Here is a 21139-nt window from a genome sequence, read left to right as displayed (position 1 = left end):
CTCATGTTGGCTGCTGTGGGGCAATATTTGGTGAGTTTACACTATTTGCACAAGTAACGTGTGAAAAAAAAGGTCAGACACGGCTTTAGATGCAGGAAAATCCAGCTGCTGATAATTTGCTGAAATTTAACAGTGAAATTTGTTGCAGTGCCGCGTGAGGCGAAAGAAACCAGCCAGCACTGACAACATCTGCCCCTGGGCCCTCGTTTTCAGCCAGATGTGTGTGCTTCTGTGCAGCACTGACGGTCTCCAGACAATCACTGTCATAGGCAGCATGTCGGTCGCGCTGCTGCACATTCTAAAGACTTCCAGGCTGCAATCACCAGGTATAAATCAGCTATCAGTCAGCGTCGTAGCACGCCGCTAACTGTTCCACCACACAGTTAATATCCTCGCTCACACCATCCCGCTCTTCCCCACTGCGCCTCGCTCCCCCTCTTCCTCCTTATTGCCCTCTGCAGTATTATCAGATAATGTGTGTGTGTGTGTTTTTTTCCTCCTGCACTGCAGCCACTGTGGCACAATTACCCCAGCTGCTCCACTAATGGCTATTGATGCAGCTGAGGGCCCCCTGCACACAGTTGCACACGCAAACATTCATAAAAAATTCATGACGCTGGCTCGATAGGAAGGTGCGGGGGATCTGGCCGGCACTGGAAAGAACAACAAATGTCATCTAACAAAGGAGGGAAGAGGCACACGATACCAGCTTTAACATTCAGCAACACAGAAAAATGCAGATGATATTCATATGAACAACGTGTGCACGCTGTTAGCACGAAGAGCCGATGGGTTAAGTCCAGCGTGCAGTAAAATCCTGTGTCTACGTGCCTGTGTGTGTTGCAGGAGCACATGTGGTGGGTAATTCCCTCTTAGCACAGGATTTCTCCCTGACACCGGCCTACGTGGAGAAAGCTTTAGAGCGCTAAGCCTGCTACCTGAGACTGAACCGGAGATCACCGGAGGCATGGAGCGCAGTGATGGATGGAGGGAGGGGTGGCAAGGTGGAGGGGAAAAAAGAAAAGGGTGGATTTGAATGACTGAAAGGAAAGAAGGGAGGACAGAGTGTAAGGACGACAAAGAAAGGTCAAAAGAAGGTAGGAGGAGAGAGACGATAAACAAAGGACCAAATTGCGTGGGAATTAGAAGTAGTCACTGTGCGATGGGTACAAATGAGTAACAGGAGGAAAACTGGAGGACAAACAAATGATTTAAAAGTGCCACAATACTGTTTTGTTTTGTTTTTTTGGCGAGGAGAGTGCAAAAGTGATGGAAACTGTCCCTGAGTTTGACAAATCAGTAAGAGGAAGGTCAGAGGGTTGCCGCCCGCCACCAACAGGAAACTGAAAACTGGTTGTCAAAGATTAGGTGATATTTCCTCTGTAGCTACCCTCAAGTGTTTCACTGTAAATGCACAGCAAGTCAGGCTAACATGAAATTAATGCGTGTCATTCAAATAAGCTTCAAAAATACCAAAAAAATAAGAGCTTCAGCCTTGAACAGAAAAGTGTTTCAAAGTCAGCTTTACATAATTTCACATTATTTCTACATTCTGACACCTTATGTTGTTTATTTCATTTACATTTCAGGGCGAGATGTTGAAGTCCTTTTCCTGAACTTGTTACTTTTCATGTTTATATTTAAGCACGTAGACTTGAAGATCTGGCTGCAGTGTTTTTAGATGTCTCTTCTCCTCTGCTCTAAGCTCCTCCCACCTTACAAACGTCACATTGACACAAACTACAAGGAAGTCAACACTAGTTTCACACGAGATTCCATGCCCGCTCTCCCAGGTGACAGTCCTCTGTGTCTTCCATCACAGATGTGCTCTGAAAACACGTGTGATTGGCCAAAGTCTTCTGCCACTGACTAGATTATCTAAAGCTTAAAACAGAGCCCACAGGAGGAGCAAGAGTCTAGTTAATGTTCTAGTTTAAGGTCTGTTAACATACCAGCATGCTGTAAGTCATGCTAGGGCCAAAGGAGGTTAAATTATCAGGATCTCGTGTAAACAGTGGAGTTACGCATGAAGTTTTCTTCTGTCATCTCCCATTAATCATGTCATGACTCCACAGATTTATCGTGTGACCTTTCAGAAGGGTTACGCCGCTCATTGGGAACCAGTGGACTAAACTAACTTTCAAGTCTCCACCATAAGCAACAGAAAAAAGGTGCATACGTGCAGATGTAGCAGGATATTTAAATCTAATAAGAATATAACACATTCTTCTGCACTCTTAATGAAGACAAATTTTGAATACAATAGGGTGTTTTTTTTCTTTTCCACTGCTGCTATAAAGACAGCAGCATTTGCATATGATGAAAATGTCATGTGGCGTTATCTGGTGGCTAACAGCTCCAGCAGAAATGTTGGAATCATAGTACAATACTTCAATTCACAAAGCACGAGGCAGATAAGCGAGTTCGTAACAATCCCAAAGATCAACACCGGCAAGACTCGGTTTAAAAATAACAAGTAATTTTAATACTCTGCCAATTTCCCTTGCAAGAGAACAAAACAATTACACCAAGATCTTGTTAGAAGGTTGTCACAGTACGTTTCCCTTCAAAGTTTTAGTAGGAGTGGGGCCTATTTAGGGGAAAATGTTGGAAGAAATTCTGACAACCAGGCACACTGAGGAGTTTTTGTTGAGTTTGTATTGTGGCCACATTTGGTATTAAATTCCCAAATAAAGTGGTTCTTTTATTTCTTATTAATAAGAAAATATTTTTAAACTGCTGCCCGGGCCTCGTTGCAATTTCTACGGTTACGCGGAGGAAGTCGACTCTACCCCTTCTTACTACTGGACTGCAACCTTCAGCAAACACAAATGTGGTCCCATCTGCTGCAGACAAAGTGTGTTGTTACAGTATTTCCCTAAAAACAAACTCTCACAGTATCTCTGCACCCTCTCCTGTGCACACACATGTATGAATCCATATGCGGCAATGTTCCTGTTCTGTGTCCCAGTTTAATAGGCAGAGGGAATTACGTCTTTATGACAGGACTCCCTTACTAAGGCCATTGTTTTAGAAACCCTGTTTAGCTGTAGAATGGTTTTCTGTGTGGATAATGCTTACCTCGCAGAGTGCTGGTATTTGAGGAAAAAAAGCCACAGCCAAAATTAACAGACACTTGGCTGAGACTGTTTTTAATTTGGTGTGTCTGGTGTGTACAGATCAAACTACCAAGTCAGACGCTACATGTTAAAACAGCAAATTGTTCATTCAGTCTTCACCGAGAGAGTTGTAGCCGTCACCATTCCTTCATTCTGACGTTTCTAAGTAAAGCGCATTTACTCGCAGAGGATCGGAGGGGACCCGGGCATCTCCGATAACCACCTCATCCATATTTTACCAACTCAGTGTTCGTGTGAGTACACCAGGGGTGAAAGAAACAAAGATGGCTTCCCACCATCCTGCTATCAATAATGCAAAATCTAAACTGCCGCTGAGTATTGCTCCTTTAATACTACACTTACTGACGTGAATACAGTGGAGAAAGCGAACAGCATTCTGGCACAATCCAAACAAAAGACAGCACACAGGCCAGAGAGATAAGACAACAGATACTCGACTCTTTCCAGAGGTTTGCTGTTTACTTAGTGAGACTGTGCCATTTTTACTGTGAGAGGATAATAGTTAATGTTACAGAGAACACTGCGGCGGGGTCAGAACTGAACTTTGGCTAACCTTAGACACCATCAGCTATTGGTCATATAGACTAAGTGGGAATACAGCAACACGGAACATTTGTCTGTCTGTTAGCCGGATTACACAAACACTCCAACACAAAACCTGTTAAAGTTTCATCACTTTTATTCTAAACTGCATGACGGGTCCACACTTTCTGAGTTATTTTGTTCCATGATGTCGTATTTATCTCACTGAGCTGGATTATTTTTCATGTTCTGGCCCCAGTGACAAAACAATTTCTTAACTTTTGGGATGATTACAGTGCATCTTACCTGATCTTATGCTTTTAAGACATAAGCGGAAGAGTTACATATTCATCTAAACTTCTGCAAGTCAGAGGCTTTGTATCTGTATTTCTTATATAGCAAACAAATCAGAGAAATATCACTCCTTTTATGTAATGGGTTGGTAGCTAAAAACATTGGGAACTAATATTTTAACATTTACCCATCTATCCAGTTGACATTCATGCCAATTAATAATATGTAAGGTGACGACTTTAGCTAAAGAATTACAATATTTCCCTCTGAAAGTTACTAAAATAGGAATAGACTATTTAATTCAATTAAAATGTATTTATTGTAAGGTAAGGTAAAACCCTACCAAAGTACTGGATCACCTACACATGACACCTAACATGGAAACCCATGTCATGAAGCTCCCAGCTCACATATTTTGTGCTGATGTTAATGCCGGAGGAGGTTTGCAGCTCTGCGGTTCCTGAGTCAGCAGAGAGTTGGTGACTTCTGCACAGACCTCGCTCTGTATCTTTACGTGGTCTGCCACTTCATGGATGAGTTGCTGTGGTCCTTAAACGCTCCCACTTTGTAATAACACCACTTACAGTTGTTATAACCAGGAGGGAAGAAATTTCACAAACTTACTACCGGTGCCTATAATGAACACGTGATCATCAAAATTGCAAATTAACTGCCTGTCTGTGATTAAATAATATGTCAGCTGATCGTTTCTGGTTCATACAGTAAGTGCAGAAAATTATAGGCTATAAAATCAAAGCTTGGCCATTTTAAGTCTTCCACATTTGAAAATTACAGCAGACAGTCGCCAAGCCTTCATTATGACAATAAAAAATATTTAATTCACCTGGATTTGATTCTCAAACATGTTCTGCTGTGTATACAGCATATTAACACACGTTAAAGAGCAAATAAAAAATGTAAAAACAGGGAGATAATCCTGCAGCTCTTCGCTTTTTTCCCTTCAGCAGCTACCTACAAGCAGGTGGGTCGACTGAAGAGAAAACAGCAGTGTGGGTTTTAATGCCTCTTGTCACATGTCACCTCACTTTCTGTCATCCATCCAAAACTGGAACAAAAATGTCCTAAAAAATCAAGTACAGTCAAGCTGAGAAATCTGTGCACAGAGTAGAAAACAGTGACTTTACAAAGCAGCTGCAGACTGTGAACACGTGCGAAGGCCTTTGATATGGAATTGACGATTAAGGGATGAAGGTTTTCTAAAAGTCATAAATTTGAAATTTAAATGATTTTTTTCAGCAGGCGAAAACAACACAAAGTTGTAAATCCTGTGAAAACAGGTAAGAAAACGTTTGAGGCCTGAAACGCGAACGTGACGACCCTCTGGATCCCTGTACGGGCATCAAAGAGGAAGAACTCTCATCGAGACCGATTACCTCGGATTAGCTTTAAATTTTATTTTGAAATCCTTTTTGTTTCAGCTAGTTAAAACTTTCTAAAGAGCCCGAGTCCTCTGAATATTCAAGGGTCTCTGCAGATTGTGTGTGTGTTCCTGTAGAACATGTGAACAAGCGTGGGAGGAAGGGAATGTGGTCGCAGCCGCCCCAAATCAAAAACATCCAGAGCTGTGTGTGTGTGTGTGTGTGTGTGTGTGTGCGTGCAGGGACTCAGGGCCGAGGGTGAGAAGGAGCAAGAAAAAAAAAAAGAGTGACAAAAATGTTAACATGGAGCACATGAGAGCAGAAGAGAGGGAGTTAAAAAGGAACAGTCAGAAAAAAAAGCAGAGGGAGTCAGTCAAATTAGCGTGTAATGAGTTGAAAACAGCATGACTGTGATGTCACGGGTGTTCGCCGACGTCACGCTCTGCGTGTGTGCCTGCGCGTACTGGTGAGTGTAAGCTCCTCGCCAGCTCGCTGGTTTAAATATAGCAAATGGGCAACGGTCCCAGCTGACTTTAACAATGCTATAGCTACCAGGACCATGTACGCTACATTAGTGCTTTACTAACGCTGAAACCTGAGAAGTGTTGAACAGAGGGAGGGAGGGAGAGAGGAGAGGAAGGGAGGGATGGCCTCAGATTCATGAAAACTCAGCCGCCCACACTCGGGCCTCTGCTGCCAAGAGTCGAGCAGGACAACAGTGTGTGTGTGTGTGTGTGTGTGTGTGTGTGTGTGTGTGTGTGTGTGTGTGTGTGTGTGTGTGTGAGAGAGAGAGACATTCCTCTGCGAGGTGAATGCCAAGGAGCGAGCAGAGCCGAAGACAGACTGTCCTGAGCTACTGTGTTTTAGTGGAACTAACGAGCCCCTTGCTGTGCACCTCGGCCTCGCAGCTGCAAACTTGTTAGCGACGAGGTAATCAGATCTGACTGGATGTTTTGTCAGAAAAAAGTACGGGTCACGATTCTGCTTTTAAGCAACATCACGGCCCATTGGATCGGAGACACGTGCCTCTGACTGAAAGGTCACGGGCTGGATCCTGGCAACATTCCCCCTCCTCCCCCGTGCTTCCATCACGACGTCAGCAAAAACGCTAAAACACGGCAGCCACTCGTGAACGTGTTCTGTTGGAGGCAAGAGTGGGTAACGTCTCGTCGCGTTAAGACATTAGATACACCCGAATCAGATTTGTGTGCCACTCCCTCAGTATCAACATGCAATTTTCACTTTTAGACTTTCGAATTCAGTTGTCATAGAAGGGGGAAAAAAGCAAGATTACACACTAATTTCTCTCGTGACTGTGGTCTCAAAGGCCCGAGCTGCCATCACTAATTCTCTCCCCACCAACAGATGTAATGAACAGCTTCACACCTGCTCCCTGTGGGCTGTCAAATGTCATTCTGGGAAGATGAACGCATCAAATGGATAAATATAGGGGATCATACTGACATCACTGACTTTAATATTCAGCAGTGGAAGAATATTGACAAAAATTTCATCTGTTATCCAGTGACTGAGCAGTTGGTGTTAACGTTTCTGATACTATTTAATCTTAAAGGAGGAGCAGAGCTGCCCCAACTTTAATCAAAAACACCTCCATCTCATTAAAATAAAACAAAGAAATGGGCGTACACGGTGACAAACTTTCAACCCCTTGCTCAACAGCCTAAAGGCAGATCATTTAAAACAATCATAGCACAAACACAAGTTTTATTTCATGCTGAACGGGATACGGAAACAAAATCACCAACCAGGTGCAAAGATTTTAAATCTCAGAAGCATATTTGTTTGGTTTCATGGATAAAAATGTTCATGTTTTTTTAACTAATGTATTTCAACAGGAAGTACATCTCGTGTCTGCAGCATATATGTTGTCAAAACAGCACAGTGATGACTCGCCCTAAGCAGCAGAAATCAGTAAGTGGTATTGCTTGTGAGGGTGCTAATTTGGCAGGGAGAAAAACAAATGATTTCTTAAATAGAGTACTGCTAGATGTGGTCAACCTGAGTATGATGTCATCATCCAACTTCTGAGGCGAAGGAACGCAGCACAAATCGATCGGCTGCCTGGCGTTCCTCTGTTTGGAGTTTGTATAGTTTCTCCTCCCGCAGTCCAAAGACATGCAGGTTTGGTTAGCCGCTGATTCTAAATCACCTGTAGGTGTGAAGGTGAACGGTTCGTGTCTCCCTGTGATGGAATCGTGACCTGTCCAGGTTGCACCGTGTCTCTTACCCTATGTCAGCTGGGTTGAGCTCAGCCTGGTCCCGTGACCCTGAATTGGATAAGCGCTTCAGACACATGAAGTACAAAAATCTGCCACGAGTATAACTTTAAGCGCAGGCTCTGGAGTGAGCAGTGAAATGATTTACCTTCAAATGTGGTCGTTTTTTAAAAGTAGAAAATATTACATCTGTATACGGAGACTATTTGCACATTTAAGACCAGGCAGACTGATAAAGATGAGTCCAGTGACACAAAATGCTGGAAAATTTGGCTCCAAAAACCCAAATAAGTAGATTAGAGGTGATGACAATGTCATGAAGTGCCATGAGAGTGTGTGGTAGCAGGGGGCTTAGGGTAGGAGGTAGGGCAGTTAGTCAAAAAAACAAAAAAATCCAAAAAAACACTTTTAGAATTGTAGAACGTATTCAAAATTCTTAATTGTGCAGCAAGTGTGAGCTGAACTTTGACCTTTGACCTAACACCATTTGCATATCTGTCCGTCTCTCTTGACATATTTTGTCGCCATGTGCAGGATGCAGTCCCAAAGCCTTACAGGTGTGCACCTGACCTTGCAGCGGGTCTCATTCTGTTGTAAAATGGTCTTGTTTGTTGATCGTACAACTAGAGCAGCACATTTTATGGAACTGTGCCTCACCTACTTAGTAACCCACAGTAACAATGTTGCTACTAGCCTCTGTATTTCTGTTGTACTTGCATCCCACTTGACACGGTTAGAGCTCAAATTTAGCTTTATGTGTGTTTACGCTATGACAGTCCAGATTTTATCTATGATGGCTTGCGGGCTGCAAGCGCTGATCGTACATGCTCACAGAAGGGGTGAAAACGCCTCCTCAGACACTCAGTAAATTTAGCTTCTGTTTGCTAATAAACATTTATTTTTATCATAAATTATTGGGCCATCTTTTTTCCTCAGCATTAGTATAGCCTAGCCTAAAAATCAAACACAAGCAAAAATGCCTATAGCTTGCTTGCTTCTGATTGGCTGCTCCTTGTAAACAAAAGATTTAAACTGAAGGTGGGTGGGGCATATGGTCATCTGATCCCAAAGATGACCATATTAGGGATCTCTGCCTTCAGCGACATCATGCAAAAGCCAAAAGCAGAAAAAAGTGTTCAGAGCAGTATTAAACCTGAGATTCTGGTTTTATTTGAAATCTTGACCATGTTTAAAGCGAGTATCCTGTATTAACAAGGAAATGTGTAACAGGTCCAGTTTAATATTAACTAAGCATGAATATGTTGTACTGATAGCCATGGTAAATGACAAAATCAAAACTTTATTTATTCTTCTTGGAGGCTGAAAGAGGAGTTAATAAATAACTTCATTGTGTTCAGCTTTACCTCAAGGAGATAAATGCGATCGTCTGTCTGCTGTGAAACATTTATATACAGTATACTGTCTTCCCTGCCCATTATAACAGTTGGTGCACAATTAAGAACCCTTCAGAAGTGTTTAATATGTAAATGAGCGTTCAACTATTCCACTGTTAGTGTAACATGATATATGGATGTTGACAGAAAGCAGAAAGGCAGCTTGGCGTTCTGCAAGCTACCCTCTCATTATCCGACAATTAAAAGTTTGGAAGTGTCCGTCTTGTGAAAGTGAATCTCCAGACGGGCAAACAGTTGGTTATACAGGAACTACCACATCCCAGGACCCCTGTACCCCGAGCTTTAGTTGGCTGTTGGCTCTTTAAATAATGTCTGAGCGAGACAGAAAAGGTCTCACTCAGACACATGGTGTCGTCTTCTTCTCCGGTCTCACTAATAGTTGGTCTACAGACACAAACACCCACTTTCCATGATTACAGGCTTTCCCCGACCCTGACGTGGGTGTGTGTCTGAGAACCATTAGACCAAAGCACAGTGTGCTGAGATGAGCATGACAATACCAAATATAAAAGATTACACTGACACAGTTTGATTTGGTTCAGAAAGACATTATTTGCATTTGAAGGTATTTAACTGTATTGCTGCTTTAGTACTTTAAACTCACTGATGTTGGGGTTTGGGTTTTTTTGCACACTGTAGGCACTCCTGACATTCTTCAAAGTGGTGATTACTATACTGGCACTCAAAGCCAACCTGTAGTAGAGCACAAACGTTTCACAGCTGAAGTGTGTGTGAATTTAGTCTCATGATGTCAGCTTTTCATCTTTTTAACTAAATCGTGAAATGATTGTGCTTTTTCAGCCAACACTATGTTCACAGCACACCCTCCCCATACGGTCAGCAACATACACGCTACACATTACGGCCTCTGTTGAAATTGTGCATGCACATCTGCATAATCACATCATCGGAATACTTGGCTTTCCTCGAATGCCTGCTTGTGAAGTGACTACATACAGCCATCTAGCTGCAGCTCCCTTCTTCTGAGGGGTAAAACGGCGAGGGATGGGAGACTTTCCTTTTAATCTCCGCGACTGCACACTGCCAAGAACTTACAATGTAACATAAAGAGGGTGCTAACACACAGCTCTGTGTGTTTCAGCTATTGAATGCTGTGTTTGCATACAAGCTGTCGCCATCAGTGAATGGGAAAGGAGCAGAGAGAGAGACGGAGAGGGATGCCACTGTGTCTTTAAGCAGTAATCCTTCCATTCTCGGAGCATTTGTTGCCGGCCATCTAATGGGCGGTTCGGTTTAATGTCCACAAGGGCCGCTGGGAGCTCCTGCACTATTAAAATCCCTGCCGCTCGTCTCATGCTGGAGCTGCTCTGGTTTGCTCTTAAATAACAAGCGAGGCTGCCTCAGAAATTAAAAGACGCTCCGTATTTTGCATTTCAAAAGGGGAGGAACTGGGCTCATTGCAGCAACAAAAGGGATAACAATGTTGACATTCCCCACATGCATCCTTTGGTCTTTTCTAAAGGAAAGTAGAGTCCACGGGAGACGGGGAGCAGGCAGGGACACCACAGTTTGCCAGCGTCTGCCTACAACCTCTCTCACACAAACAGCAAAACACCGGGAGTGAAGATCTCTCACCTGAGCAACAAAAACAGTCAAGATCGTTCACAGCCAGGACAGCCACGAGCAACTCACCAGCCCTCCATATGTTACCACTGCCCCCTACTAACAGGAAAACACCCTAGCACTCCTATAAAACCCACTCTGACTGTAATGACAAATGACAAGTGCAATATCTTCACAAGGGCATGCAGCTATTGAGGTAATTGCAAAGCATGTTATGCGATCGCTGCATTCATGAGCGAACCTGAAGAGCTAGGAGTTAATGACAGTGTAACAAATGTTCACAAACTACTGTGGCATTCATCTGAAGTCAGCTGGCAGGTTGCTTTAAGTCCGGGGGTGGCTTTGATCGTGTGTGTGTGTGTGTGTGTGTGTGTGTGTGTGTGTGTGTGTGTGTGTGTGTGACACTGGGGACAGACTGCAGATTTTGAGAGTATGTGACAAAGGTTACAGTGCAGGCTGGAGCATTAACTGCTGCTGCTGCTGCCGAGAGCAAGGAAGCAGTGTTGCAATGCTAATGCTCCTGTGTGTTGCAGAACAATTTCCACCCAAGAACAAGAAAGGAGAAGTTATTTTCATGCAAAAACAGCGCGAGCCATCCTCCAGAAGTTACTTACTAGTTTCAGAACCTGACAACTGAAAGTGCCCCCCTCCCGAAAAAACAAAAACAAAACAAAAACCACTTTCAGCCCCCCTTTGAGCAAGAAGACGCACTGATCTCGCAGAATAAGATCAAATATCAGTTGTCAGGCTTCTCATTTCCACACAGGGCACAATCCAAGCCCCAAACTGCAGCCTGTTGGCTCCAACGAGGGCCCGGACTTCTTTGTAAACAAAAGAACTTGGAGGAAAAAAGTGGAGCGAGCGCCGAGAAAGAAAGCAGCGATTAGCGAGCATGTTTTCAACAAGTTTTCTGAGTGATGAACAAGAAGAAGCTGTGCAGCTTGCGGGGGGTTGGAGGGGAGAGAGAGACTGGGGAGCAGAGATGGAGGGGAAATGAGCGAAAGTGTGTCGTGTTTGTGTTTGTGTGCGAGTTGTCGGTGGCCGTCGCCGTCAGCTCGTCCTTACCGCTATGAGCGTGTTATTCCTCTGCTCCGCGGAGGACGCAGAGTCCGGGTCCAGCTGCTTGCTCTGGGGCTGCTTGGTGCCGCTGCTGCCGCTGGCGGACTTTTTGGCCCTTTGCTCCAGACTCCGCTGGTACAGGTTGACCGTGTCCCTGCGGTCTATCTCCATCTGCTCGGCGTGGGCTTGCTGGTACCTGGTCTCGCAGGTTATGTGGTGTTTCCTGCAGCCCTCTATCCGCTGCCTCAGCCTCTCCACCACCGTGCTGTGCTTAGGTATTCCCACCACGCTCGCGGCGGGCCCCATGCTCGCGGCGGCCGGGTTCATGCTGTTGTTGATGCAGATACTGCCGTTGGGTCCGGCAGCGGGGGAGGCGAAGTCCCCCATCACGGGGCCGAGCGGCGGCTATTTTGGAAGAACTTTTCTCCCAGTTAAGCTCAGCGCCACCGCCGCCACCTCCTCCTCCTTCCACCTCCACCTCCACTCCACCACCTAGAGTCCGCTTTCTCTGCGCGTCCTCCGCCGGCGAAAGGTCCCGAGCAGCCGGGCAGCGGGCGGAAGGTACGGCCGCTGAAGAAGAGGGCAACAACCGGGAGTGGAAGGTTTAAAGGGCTGCGAGGCTCTCGGTCATGCGGCTGAGCGTCTCTTCTTCTCTTTCCAAGTGTTAAACACAAACAACACAAAGCCCCCAAACTGAATTCAACAATAAAGCCGCTGCCACGCTGATAAGAGCAAAAACACACAGCGGTACAGCGACGGTGCGAGCGGGCACCCAGCGCTCATATGCGCACAAACCGTCCCGCAGAGGAGCAGCGGCGGCCACAGCAACAGTCCACTCTCCGGTTCACCGTGCAGTCCTCTGAGAAAAAGTTTTGCTGCCTAAACCGAACGGGCTCCAGAGTTTCCCAGTGAACTTGCATCTCATCTGGTTTTGGTTTGAAAGAAATCCCGGGTAAGATGTTGTTGAGTTGGAGGGAAAGCGCACAAGCGCCTTCGGTAGTCCGATTGTGAAGCAACCAGATAGTAGGACAGACGGCGCAAAACGCGGATATGGGAAGCAGTGGCGGAAGTCTCTAGTCACTGCCTGCCACCATCACAATAATCAGGTCCGCTTCTCCACCATGCCAGCGGAGTGATATCAGGAGTTTAGTAAAAACCAGCTAAAGGCTGTGCGAAGAGCCCGATGGTGGAAACCAGGAAAACACGGAGTGGAATCCACCAGGGGACGTGTGACCTGTCCTGAGCTGTCTTAACGGGTTAATAAAGGGTTAAGAGAAAGGTTAACATATTGGAACTCAAGGGAGAAGCACGCAAAGAGACAGAAACTGCGTTTAGGGTCCTAAAAACTATATAACTATACTATATAACACTAAAAATGAGCCGCTAATATAGATGAAGAATCAAAATGTAAAATGTCTTTCAAAAACTAAAACTCAGCAGAAACGAGTAGGAAAAAAAGCCCAAACACAAGAGGCAGTTTAAAAATTTCATTAAAGTCAGCCATAGTTTAAACTTGCAGGGGTGGTTGGGCTTTACCGTTTGGAGATTTATAAATAAATTATTATCATTTGATTATTGCGCATAAGATCGCATCATACCAGATTAAGCAGTTACTCAGTTTTTTGCAACTTCATAAAACAATCCAAGAATTTAACAATGAGCTCAAAAATACAAACTTTAAAACAAAAAAATGCAAAAAGGAGCTGCCGGTGTGCAAAAAACGAAAACAAACTATAAATGCACAACACAACAAAGCAAGGCAGCTCCTTGGAGGGCAAAAGTTTAAATGTAGCATCTGTCCTCTATTGCGGCAGATAGTTAAGGCCTTTGAAATATTTACACACTTCATACCAGTTTAAGTTTAGTTTTCACAAATACAGAAATCTCTCCAGAAGATATGGAAGCAAGGCGCAGGTACAGAAATACTCTTTACATACAGACAACAAACAAAAACAGAGACAGTAGCCAAATATATGGATTACACAAAGGCCACTCTTTGATTGATGGCTCAGCAGTTGCAGCTTCCTTTAAAAAAAAAAAAGAAGAAGCTCCACTTGTGTTGTCAAACAGACGATGGTGTTTTCTTGATTTGCTTGTTTTGCCTATTTACTCAAGTCGTGGTGTGTTGAGCTCTGCAGGCCCACTGCAGGTTACACCCATTTCACACAAAAACAGAGTGCCAGGTAAACGGGTGGAAATGAGCTCCTCCTCAGACTGAAGTCCATGACTATAACCTGTAATTATCCATCGCTGGAGCATTTTTAAAGAGGACTGAACATGTTATTTTATAATGAACATTTTTTAAATTGAGTTCAACATACAGATCGTGAGCTGAAAACAGAAGATGGGAGTTTGGAAGGTTTAATGCCAATTTTTAAACACTAAATGCAAATATTTGTATGAAGGTCCTCTACAGGAAGCCATTATTGTTGAATATGACACGCACTAATCACAAATCCTGGCTGCGCTTATTTAAAAAGGTATAAAAAAGGACTTTTAAATGTGCAAAGTGAGATCTTTTCAGGGGCTGGTGAATCACCACTGAAAGAATTTAAGCAGGAAGTGATAATGATGACATAGCCATTTTATTCTCAGGCCTCTCTTTCATTAAGATGTTTGCTGGCGTGCTTCGTCTTAAACATTCATATGTTCTTTATGTTATGATATGAGAAAGAAAAAGTGTATCCAATTAAATTTAAAGACCCTTAGTATTAATAACAAGTGCTGATCCACTGAACTGGTGACCATGTGAATCCTGTCTTCTTATCACTTTCCAGTATCTGACTTCTCATGCTCACTGCATGTCATGAATCACAGACATTTTGCATGTTTCACTGACACATGACCATCCAAGTTATAATCACCAAATTATGAACCCAACACTGAAAAAACGATAGGTCCCGTGATGGCCACTTAAAGGTGGCTCCAAAAAATAAATAAATAAAAAATAATAAAGTATTAAACATATTCATAGGCTTGTACATATGAAAAGGTTTATGCTCCAAAGCTAATTTGCTTCTTCAAAACAATTTATCAGCACATTTTCATCTCTGGAGCCTCAATTAGTGCAGTTTTGACACACAGCATGTCCTTTGGTGTGTGTCCCACTTTTTTTGTCACTTTTCTACATTCACGACTACATTTTGACCTGCATGATGTTTTCCTAACCTAAGAGTGTTTCATTGGCTAAACCAGGGGTCCATGCAGCTTATTTGTAGCTTCATCTGTATGCTTGATCCACAGCTGGACTTCAGTCATCAGATGGACAGCTCAGGTTGAGCTGTTTGGACATGTGGAGAAGAGGGATAAGGGATGAATTAGATAATATGGAGCTGCTATGGTCAGACTGACAACACAGAAACCTCCTACACCTGTTCTGCCTGCACAGTGGCAAAAGCGGTGGCTTGCACATCTTCAGCAGCTACCTCGCACTTATCCAATCCAGGCAGGCCCACAGTCTGATGCAAGTGTTGCAGGATGGAAGCGACTGTGTGGCACTCCACGCACCGGATATACTGACGCTGTCACTCATGAAGAACCGTGGGTAGATCTTGCAGTTGCTCCAGTGACAACAGCTGGAGCATCAGCTATGTGTATACACTGGAACAAACCGGATGATGATGATGATTGAAGCAGTATCTGGTCTGTGAGATGCACCCATGTGGTCTGTGGATTTACCTGGTTAACCAAGCTGCTAACATTATCTGGTAGTTACTGTTAATCTGTGGCTCTCTTCCACAGCGTGTCTGTGTCGTGTCTTCCTCCCCTGACCCCAACCGGTCACGGCAGATGGCCGTCCCTCCCTGAGCCTGGTTCTGCTGAAGGTTTCTTCCTGTTAAAAGGGAGTTTTTCCTTCCCACTGTCTCCAAAGTGCTTGCTCATAGAGTGTCACATGATCGATGGGGTATTCTCTGCTTTCACTGTATTGTTGTAGGGTCTTTATCTCACAATATAAAGCACCTTGAGGCAACTGTTGTTGTGAATAAAAAATAAAACTGAATTAAATAGTTTGCCACTACAGCCTTTTGTCCAAATATGGTCACATCTGGCAATAGAAAAAAAAACATTTTGGCAGCCAGAATGCTAAAATTAAGACTTTTAAACAGGACCTGACAAACCAGTGGGTGACATCCATCTTTTATATACGGTCTCCAGACTCTATTCTTCTCCTCATTTCACCAAGGAGCACCACAGACTTGGACACATATACACACACACACAAATGGACAGCAATGTGAATGTTACCCAGACAAACACATGTGGTTTATTTTTGTTACGTCGCAGCAGAGCCCAGTTATCTCTCTCTCCGTCACTGTCTGTGCACCTCTCTCTCCCATTTTTATTTTTATCTGCCATGTCATGTGGGAGTTCTGAGCTCCATCCCCGACTGTTCGGGCCATATGTGCTCCCTTGTCTCTTTCTAACCATCCCACCAACACACATGCATGTACTCACACACACAGTCCTTCACCCCCTCACATACTGTACACCAACAGAGACATACGCACGCACACAATCGCACTCTCTGCTTGGCAATTAAACATGGGCAGCATGTGTCTCTGCTTCCACTCCATTGCATGTTATTCATTTCTGTTTCCTGTCTCAGTGTTAAAAGGTTATTTGGTTCTTGCACGAGCACCAGTGATCACGATTACTTCACTCGCAGAGGGCAGATTTAGCTTTCTCTTCGTCTACAGGAAGTTCACCATATTTGATGGTCTTAGTTTCAAAACATCCTCTTGGAGTGTTTTGAAGCTAAAAGTCATTTGTGTTAAGATTATTCCGTGAGGAATCTTCCACACCGATACCACAGACCACGGTTTCCCAACCTTTTTTGTTGCAATTCCTTTTAATTGAATGACGCAATATGTTTTTGCAGCTGTGCTTCTGAGCTAAACATAGAGGTGTTTTCTGATCTGAGAGTCCAGTTAACAGAAAAACATTGCATGTCTGTGACTTCAAAAACTGGTGAAAAATATTTGTCTATTTTATATTGTTAGATTCAGGCAAAGAATGTGTTAAGATTTGTTAAAAAAAAGAAAGAAAAAAGATGTCTAATATCCTAAGAAATAATATGCAAATATCCATGTGTTTATTTTGGACTTTGGAGTAGCTTTGCATGATTCACAGTTGTAGAAACACAGAGAGGTTTCTGACATCCTCACCGACTCACGGTGTGCACAAAGAAGAGCAAAAGTCTAAAGAGGATGATGCTGCAGCAACACTTGCAGTATGAAGAACAACTTTAGCCCAGCCCATCCTTGCTGGCGCTTCATTGGTGGATCCTGGATGTACATGACTGGGTGTATTAATTTTTTTCTACTAAGCAAAAATCTAAAGAAAGGCACACGCTATTTTAACTGATGCCTGAGATGAAGGCTACGTGATGTACAGGTCAAAATAATCCTTATTTGTCTTTCATTGAATGCTGGTGCAGACCCCAGATTTTAGCTCTCGCCCCTTTAAGCCAACTTTCTTTTGATTGGCTGCCCATCACAATTAAAATGAGTTGGTCAGGGCTTCTGTGTTCACAGCCAGGGGCTCAGGGATAAGCAGTGCTGCTGAGATATCAGCATTAGTGATATGTTCTCTTACTGACATCATACAGAACCAGGAGTAGAAAAAAACTTCCTGAAACTGAGTTTTTTGATTAATATGAAAGCAGAGCTTTTTGGATTTTAGATTAGAGCTTTTTGGGCACTTGCACATCCACTGACTTCAATATTTGAAACTACAGCCATATTTAATGTGAACATCTAGTACTGTAGCAGTGACAGAATTGAACTTTTCTAGGCATTTGTTTTGCTGTGTGGTACTTGTGCCATTTTGGACAAGGTTGTGATCAAGCAGTCACCGAAGACTGCAGTTCCTCTAATGCCATTTGAGGCTGATTTCAGAGGGAATCCACACCTATACTGGACTACAATTTTAAAGAGCCTGCTATAAAACACGGTTTTGTTACCTATAAATGATTCTTTAGGATACTGGCAAAGCTTAGACTTAGGTGCTTTAGTGCTTTGATTTGCCAACACAGACAGCTGTAGCTGATTTGAATTGCTCAACTCCATCATGTCTTTGGTGCCTTTCGAAGCACTTTTAATGGACTTACCTGACAACTAATTCACTCCACTACGTGGTGCAGCCCATCCAACAAATATGGTCACAAAAACCCAACATGGTGTAGCCAAAATACTGACAAAACCAAAACCACTGGGAGATGTCATGGCTGTTGCATCCATCTGTTATAAGTGGCTGGTGCTGTGATTTTTCCTATGCAACTCTCAGTGTATTGGTGATTGTTGATGTGCTGCTATGTGACAACAGACACACCATTCCTGAAAAAAGTGGAGGAGAAAACAGTTTTTTCCTCCACTCGCTCCCTTCTTAGCTCCGCTTTAGCCGCTTACTGCTGTGGGTGTCTCGTTTGTGTGGAGCGTAAGAGATGAGGAGAGACTGTTTATTGAGGCCGAGAAATATTCTGACCTCTGTGAGCCATCTTTCCCAAACCATAGCAAAAACTAGAGCGTATGAAAAGCTGTGGAGATTGTCAGATTAAAATTTTAAAGAGAAAGTCATGACATTTCTTCATCGAGTGCTGTGTATGGTCTTGCTTGTGACGTGTTGGAGCACAGCACTTCCAGAGCTAGGAATGACACTTGACACACGTCGTATGACACATCACGGCGGTGTGGCGGTGGTTAGCTTCAGAGTTAAGAAACGACAGCAGTTGTGGTTACAGTAATGATGGAATCTATACTTTGGGAGGGGATGTAATTAAAAAAGTATCATCCTAAGAAAATGGAGTATCCGGAAAGATCCCACCCAAACTCCACACTGACAGGCCCCGGACAGACGATGGAGTCAAACTCAGGACCTTCTTTCATATTGTCCTGATAATGTGTCTGAAATCTGTGTATTACTGTTGTTTACATTTAATATCAAATCTATTTATCTTGGCTTTCATTATGCCAAAGGAGACAACAGCACTGGTGTATCTGTATTTACAAAGCCATGCTGGGTAAACTAGCTTCTTATCTGTGCAATCTCTTATCATCTATGAACAGCTGTTATGATTTTTCTATCTGTAATACAGTTTCCTACCTGGAACAAAATTGTCTTACGAGTCTCCAGGTTGCCAACCAGCATCTTCAGTAAAGAAGTCACTCATAATAATAATAATAATAATAATAATAATAATAATAATAATAATAATAATGATAAGCCGTGTTTCTGTGAGAAAGCCCTGCAGCCCACAGGAAGGGCTCACCAATAACAGTGTTTACTTTAAATAAAATAGGAACTAGTTAAAAGAGCAGTTATAACTAAATGGACAGACAGAGAACTCAACTGCATCAACTGACTGTCACACAGGAAAAAATATTCAGAGTCCTGAAAGAAAATTTGATGGCCGAGTAATCTGCATGGAGTTTGGTGTCAAACAGCAACAGCTGTTACCCTGAAATGTAAAAACAGGGACCCCACATCTTCGTTGACATGCCAATGTTATGGAAAGAAATATAGTGGCAGAAGCAAATTCTTACTACACTGTTTCCCTGTGTTTCATCATCCCCGATCTGCTAGACCCGAAGCCACGAGGATTTTCTTGGAACATCTTGGCTTTCGCTTTGCTTTGTAGACAGACGAAAGGCTTTGGTTCACTCGTTGTTGTTCTGGGTTGAGCAAGGAGATGTCTCCACTAGCCCTGGGCGAAATATTGGCTCAAATAACTTATCTGGTGCTCTTTTTTATGTGCTTATACTGCTCTACACCTCAGAAGAGCGCGATCCCCCGACTGAGAGAGTTCCTTTTTAGATTCGAGTCAGTGTCTGTGGATTCCAAATTCTACTGTGGATCCTTCCACCTTGGAATAATTAATGTTATGTTTGGTCCAAACTGTATCAATAAGTATGATCAATCAGATAGGCATTTCCTCTGGTTGTACGTCTGGTCAATAAGGCTATGAAATATCATTAAATTGGCATAGCAGCTGGATCAAAGCCTTGGTTATACACTCATCCTATATAAGCTCGTAGGATGAGTGGCTTCATGGTAAACACTGGAATCCAGTACTTGGGATTACAGTCACATCATCAACTGAACAACCATGTTCATATCTGTCAATCTGAGATAAATCAATCCAAGAAACTAAAGAAGGATTCATCACAGTGTAAATATGCACACATCCCCAGTGACTGAACTTTCCTCGGTGACAGTATCTTGATGTGCAGTCACAAATTTTATCTGTTGATATCATCTGTGCCAAACTCATGTTAGCTCATGAGATATCTGCAGCACAATTTGATCTCAAGCACACTGGACAGTTAAACTTACTGCAAAAATGCCTGCCTTTCATAGTAGATACAAAATTCACATTTAATGAACCACTTTCAAAGCAGATGAATTTTGTCATAAAAAATTAGCATACAATATGTCCTCTGGCGTGCGCTTTATAATTCAGATTTCATGTAAGCTTTTTGGATCTCTATATACTCTTTATCAAAACAGTTTGTCAAGATCTTGAAATATCTCCTACTTTTCATACATTGAGCATCACAGGTGGCTGTAGCTCAGGAGGCAGAGCAGGTCATCTGCTGATCGGAGGTTGGTGGTTCGATCCCTGGCTCCCCCAGTCCGCATGTGAAATATCCTTGGGTAAGATACTAACCCCTAGTTACTCTCCGATGTATCCGTCAGAGTGTGAATGTCAGTTAGAAAACTCTTAAAAGCATAGAAAAAAAAAGTGCTTGGGTGAATGTGGCATGTTGTGCTCGGGGAGAGTAAAAAAGTCACACCAACCATCTCTGTGTCCTCCTTCACTACATCCATAAATCTTCTCTGTGGTATTCATTTTTTACTTCTGCCTGGCAGTCTCAAATTCAACATCATTTCCACAGTCTCAAGCATTTTAACCTTATTTTCAATTCAATTCAGTTTTATTTTTTTATATAGCACAAAGCCACAACAGTTGCCTCAAGCTGCTTTATACTGTAAGATAAAGACCCCTCAATAATATAGAGAAAACAGAGAATGCCCCAACAATCAGATGGCCCTCTATGAGCAAGCACTTTGGTGACAGTGGGAAGGAAAAACTCCCTTTCAACAGGAAGAAATCTCCAGCAGAACCAGGCTCAGGGAGGGGTGGCCCTCTGCAGCGACCAGTTGGGGGTGAAGAGACAGAGATTAATAATAACTAAAGAGTTGTCTCCAAACTGCTGAAAATGAACTGTCCCTCTGACATACTCATTTCTAATCCTGTCCACCCTGGTCACAAAACCTTAACGTCTTCAGCTCTGCCGCCGTCAGCTCGGCCTCCTGTCTTGTTGTCATTGCCACCGTCTCCAAACCATACATCATAGCAGGTCTCACATCCATCTTGTAAACCTTTTTCCTTTCACTCTTGCTGCTATGCTAACAAATCACCCCTGACACTCATGCCCACCTGCTCCACCCTGCCTGCACTCTCCTCTTCATCTCTCTTGTGCACTGTCCATTCTTGTATCTATCTTAAA

The 21139-nt window shown here is 43.3% G+C and overlaps 1 protein-coding gene across 1 annotated transcript in view; it reads right to left on the bottom strand.

Moving 5' to 3' along the window:
- maml3 (mastermind-like transcriptional coactivator 3) overlaps positions 1-12740 on the bottom strand; it is a 130758-nt gene extending 118018 nt beyond the window's left edge. The window contains exon 1 of the mRNA XM_063476904.1: positions 11637-12740. Coding sequence (XP_063332974.1) covers positions 11637-12017 — 381 coding nt within the window. The 5' untranslated portion in view covers positions 12018-12740. The remainder of the gene's footprint in view (positions 1-11636) is intronic.
- Between the last annotated feature and the right edge of the window lie 8399 nt (positions 12741-21139).

The sequence above is a fragment of the Pelmatolapia mariae genome, linkage group LG6 (genome assembly GCF_036321145.2).
Source record: "Pelmatolapia mariae isolate MD_Pm_ZW linkage group LG6, Pm_UMD_F_2, whole genome shotgun sequence".
NCBI lineage: Eukaryota > Metazoa > Chordata > Actinopteri > Cichliformes > Cichlidae > Pelmatolapia > Pelmatolapia mariae.
Note: the sequence above shows the minus strand (reverse complement) of the source record. Positions and strands in the feature narration are given on the sequence as shown.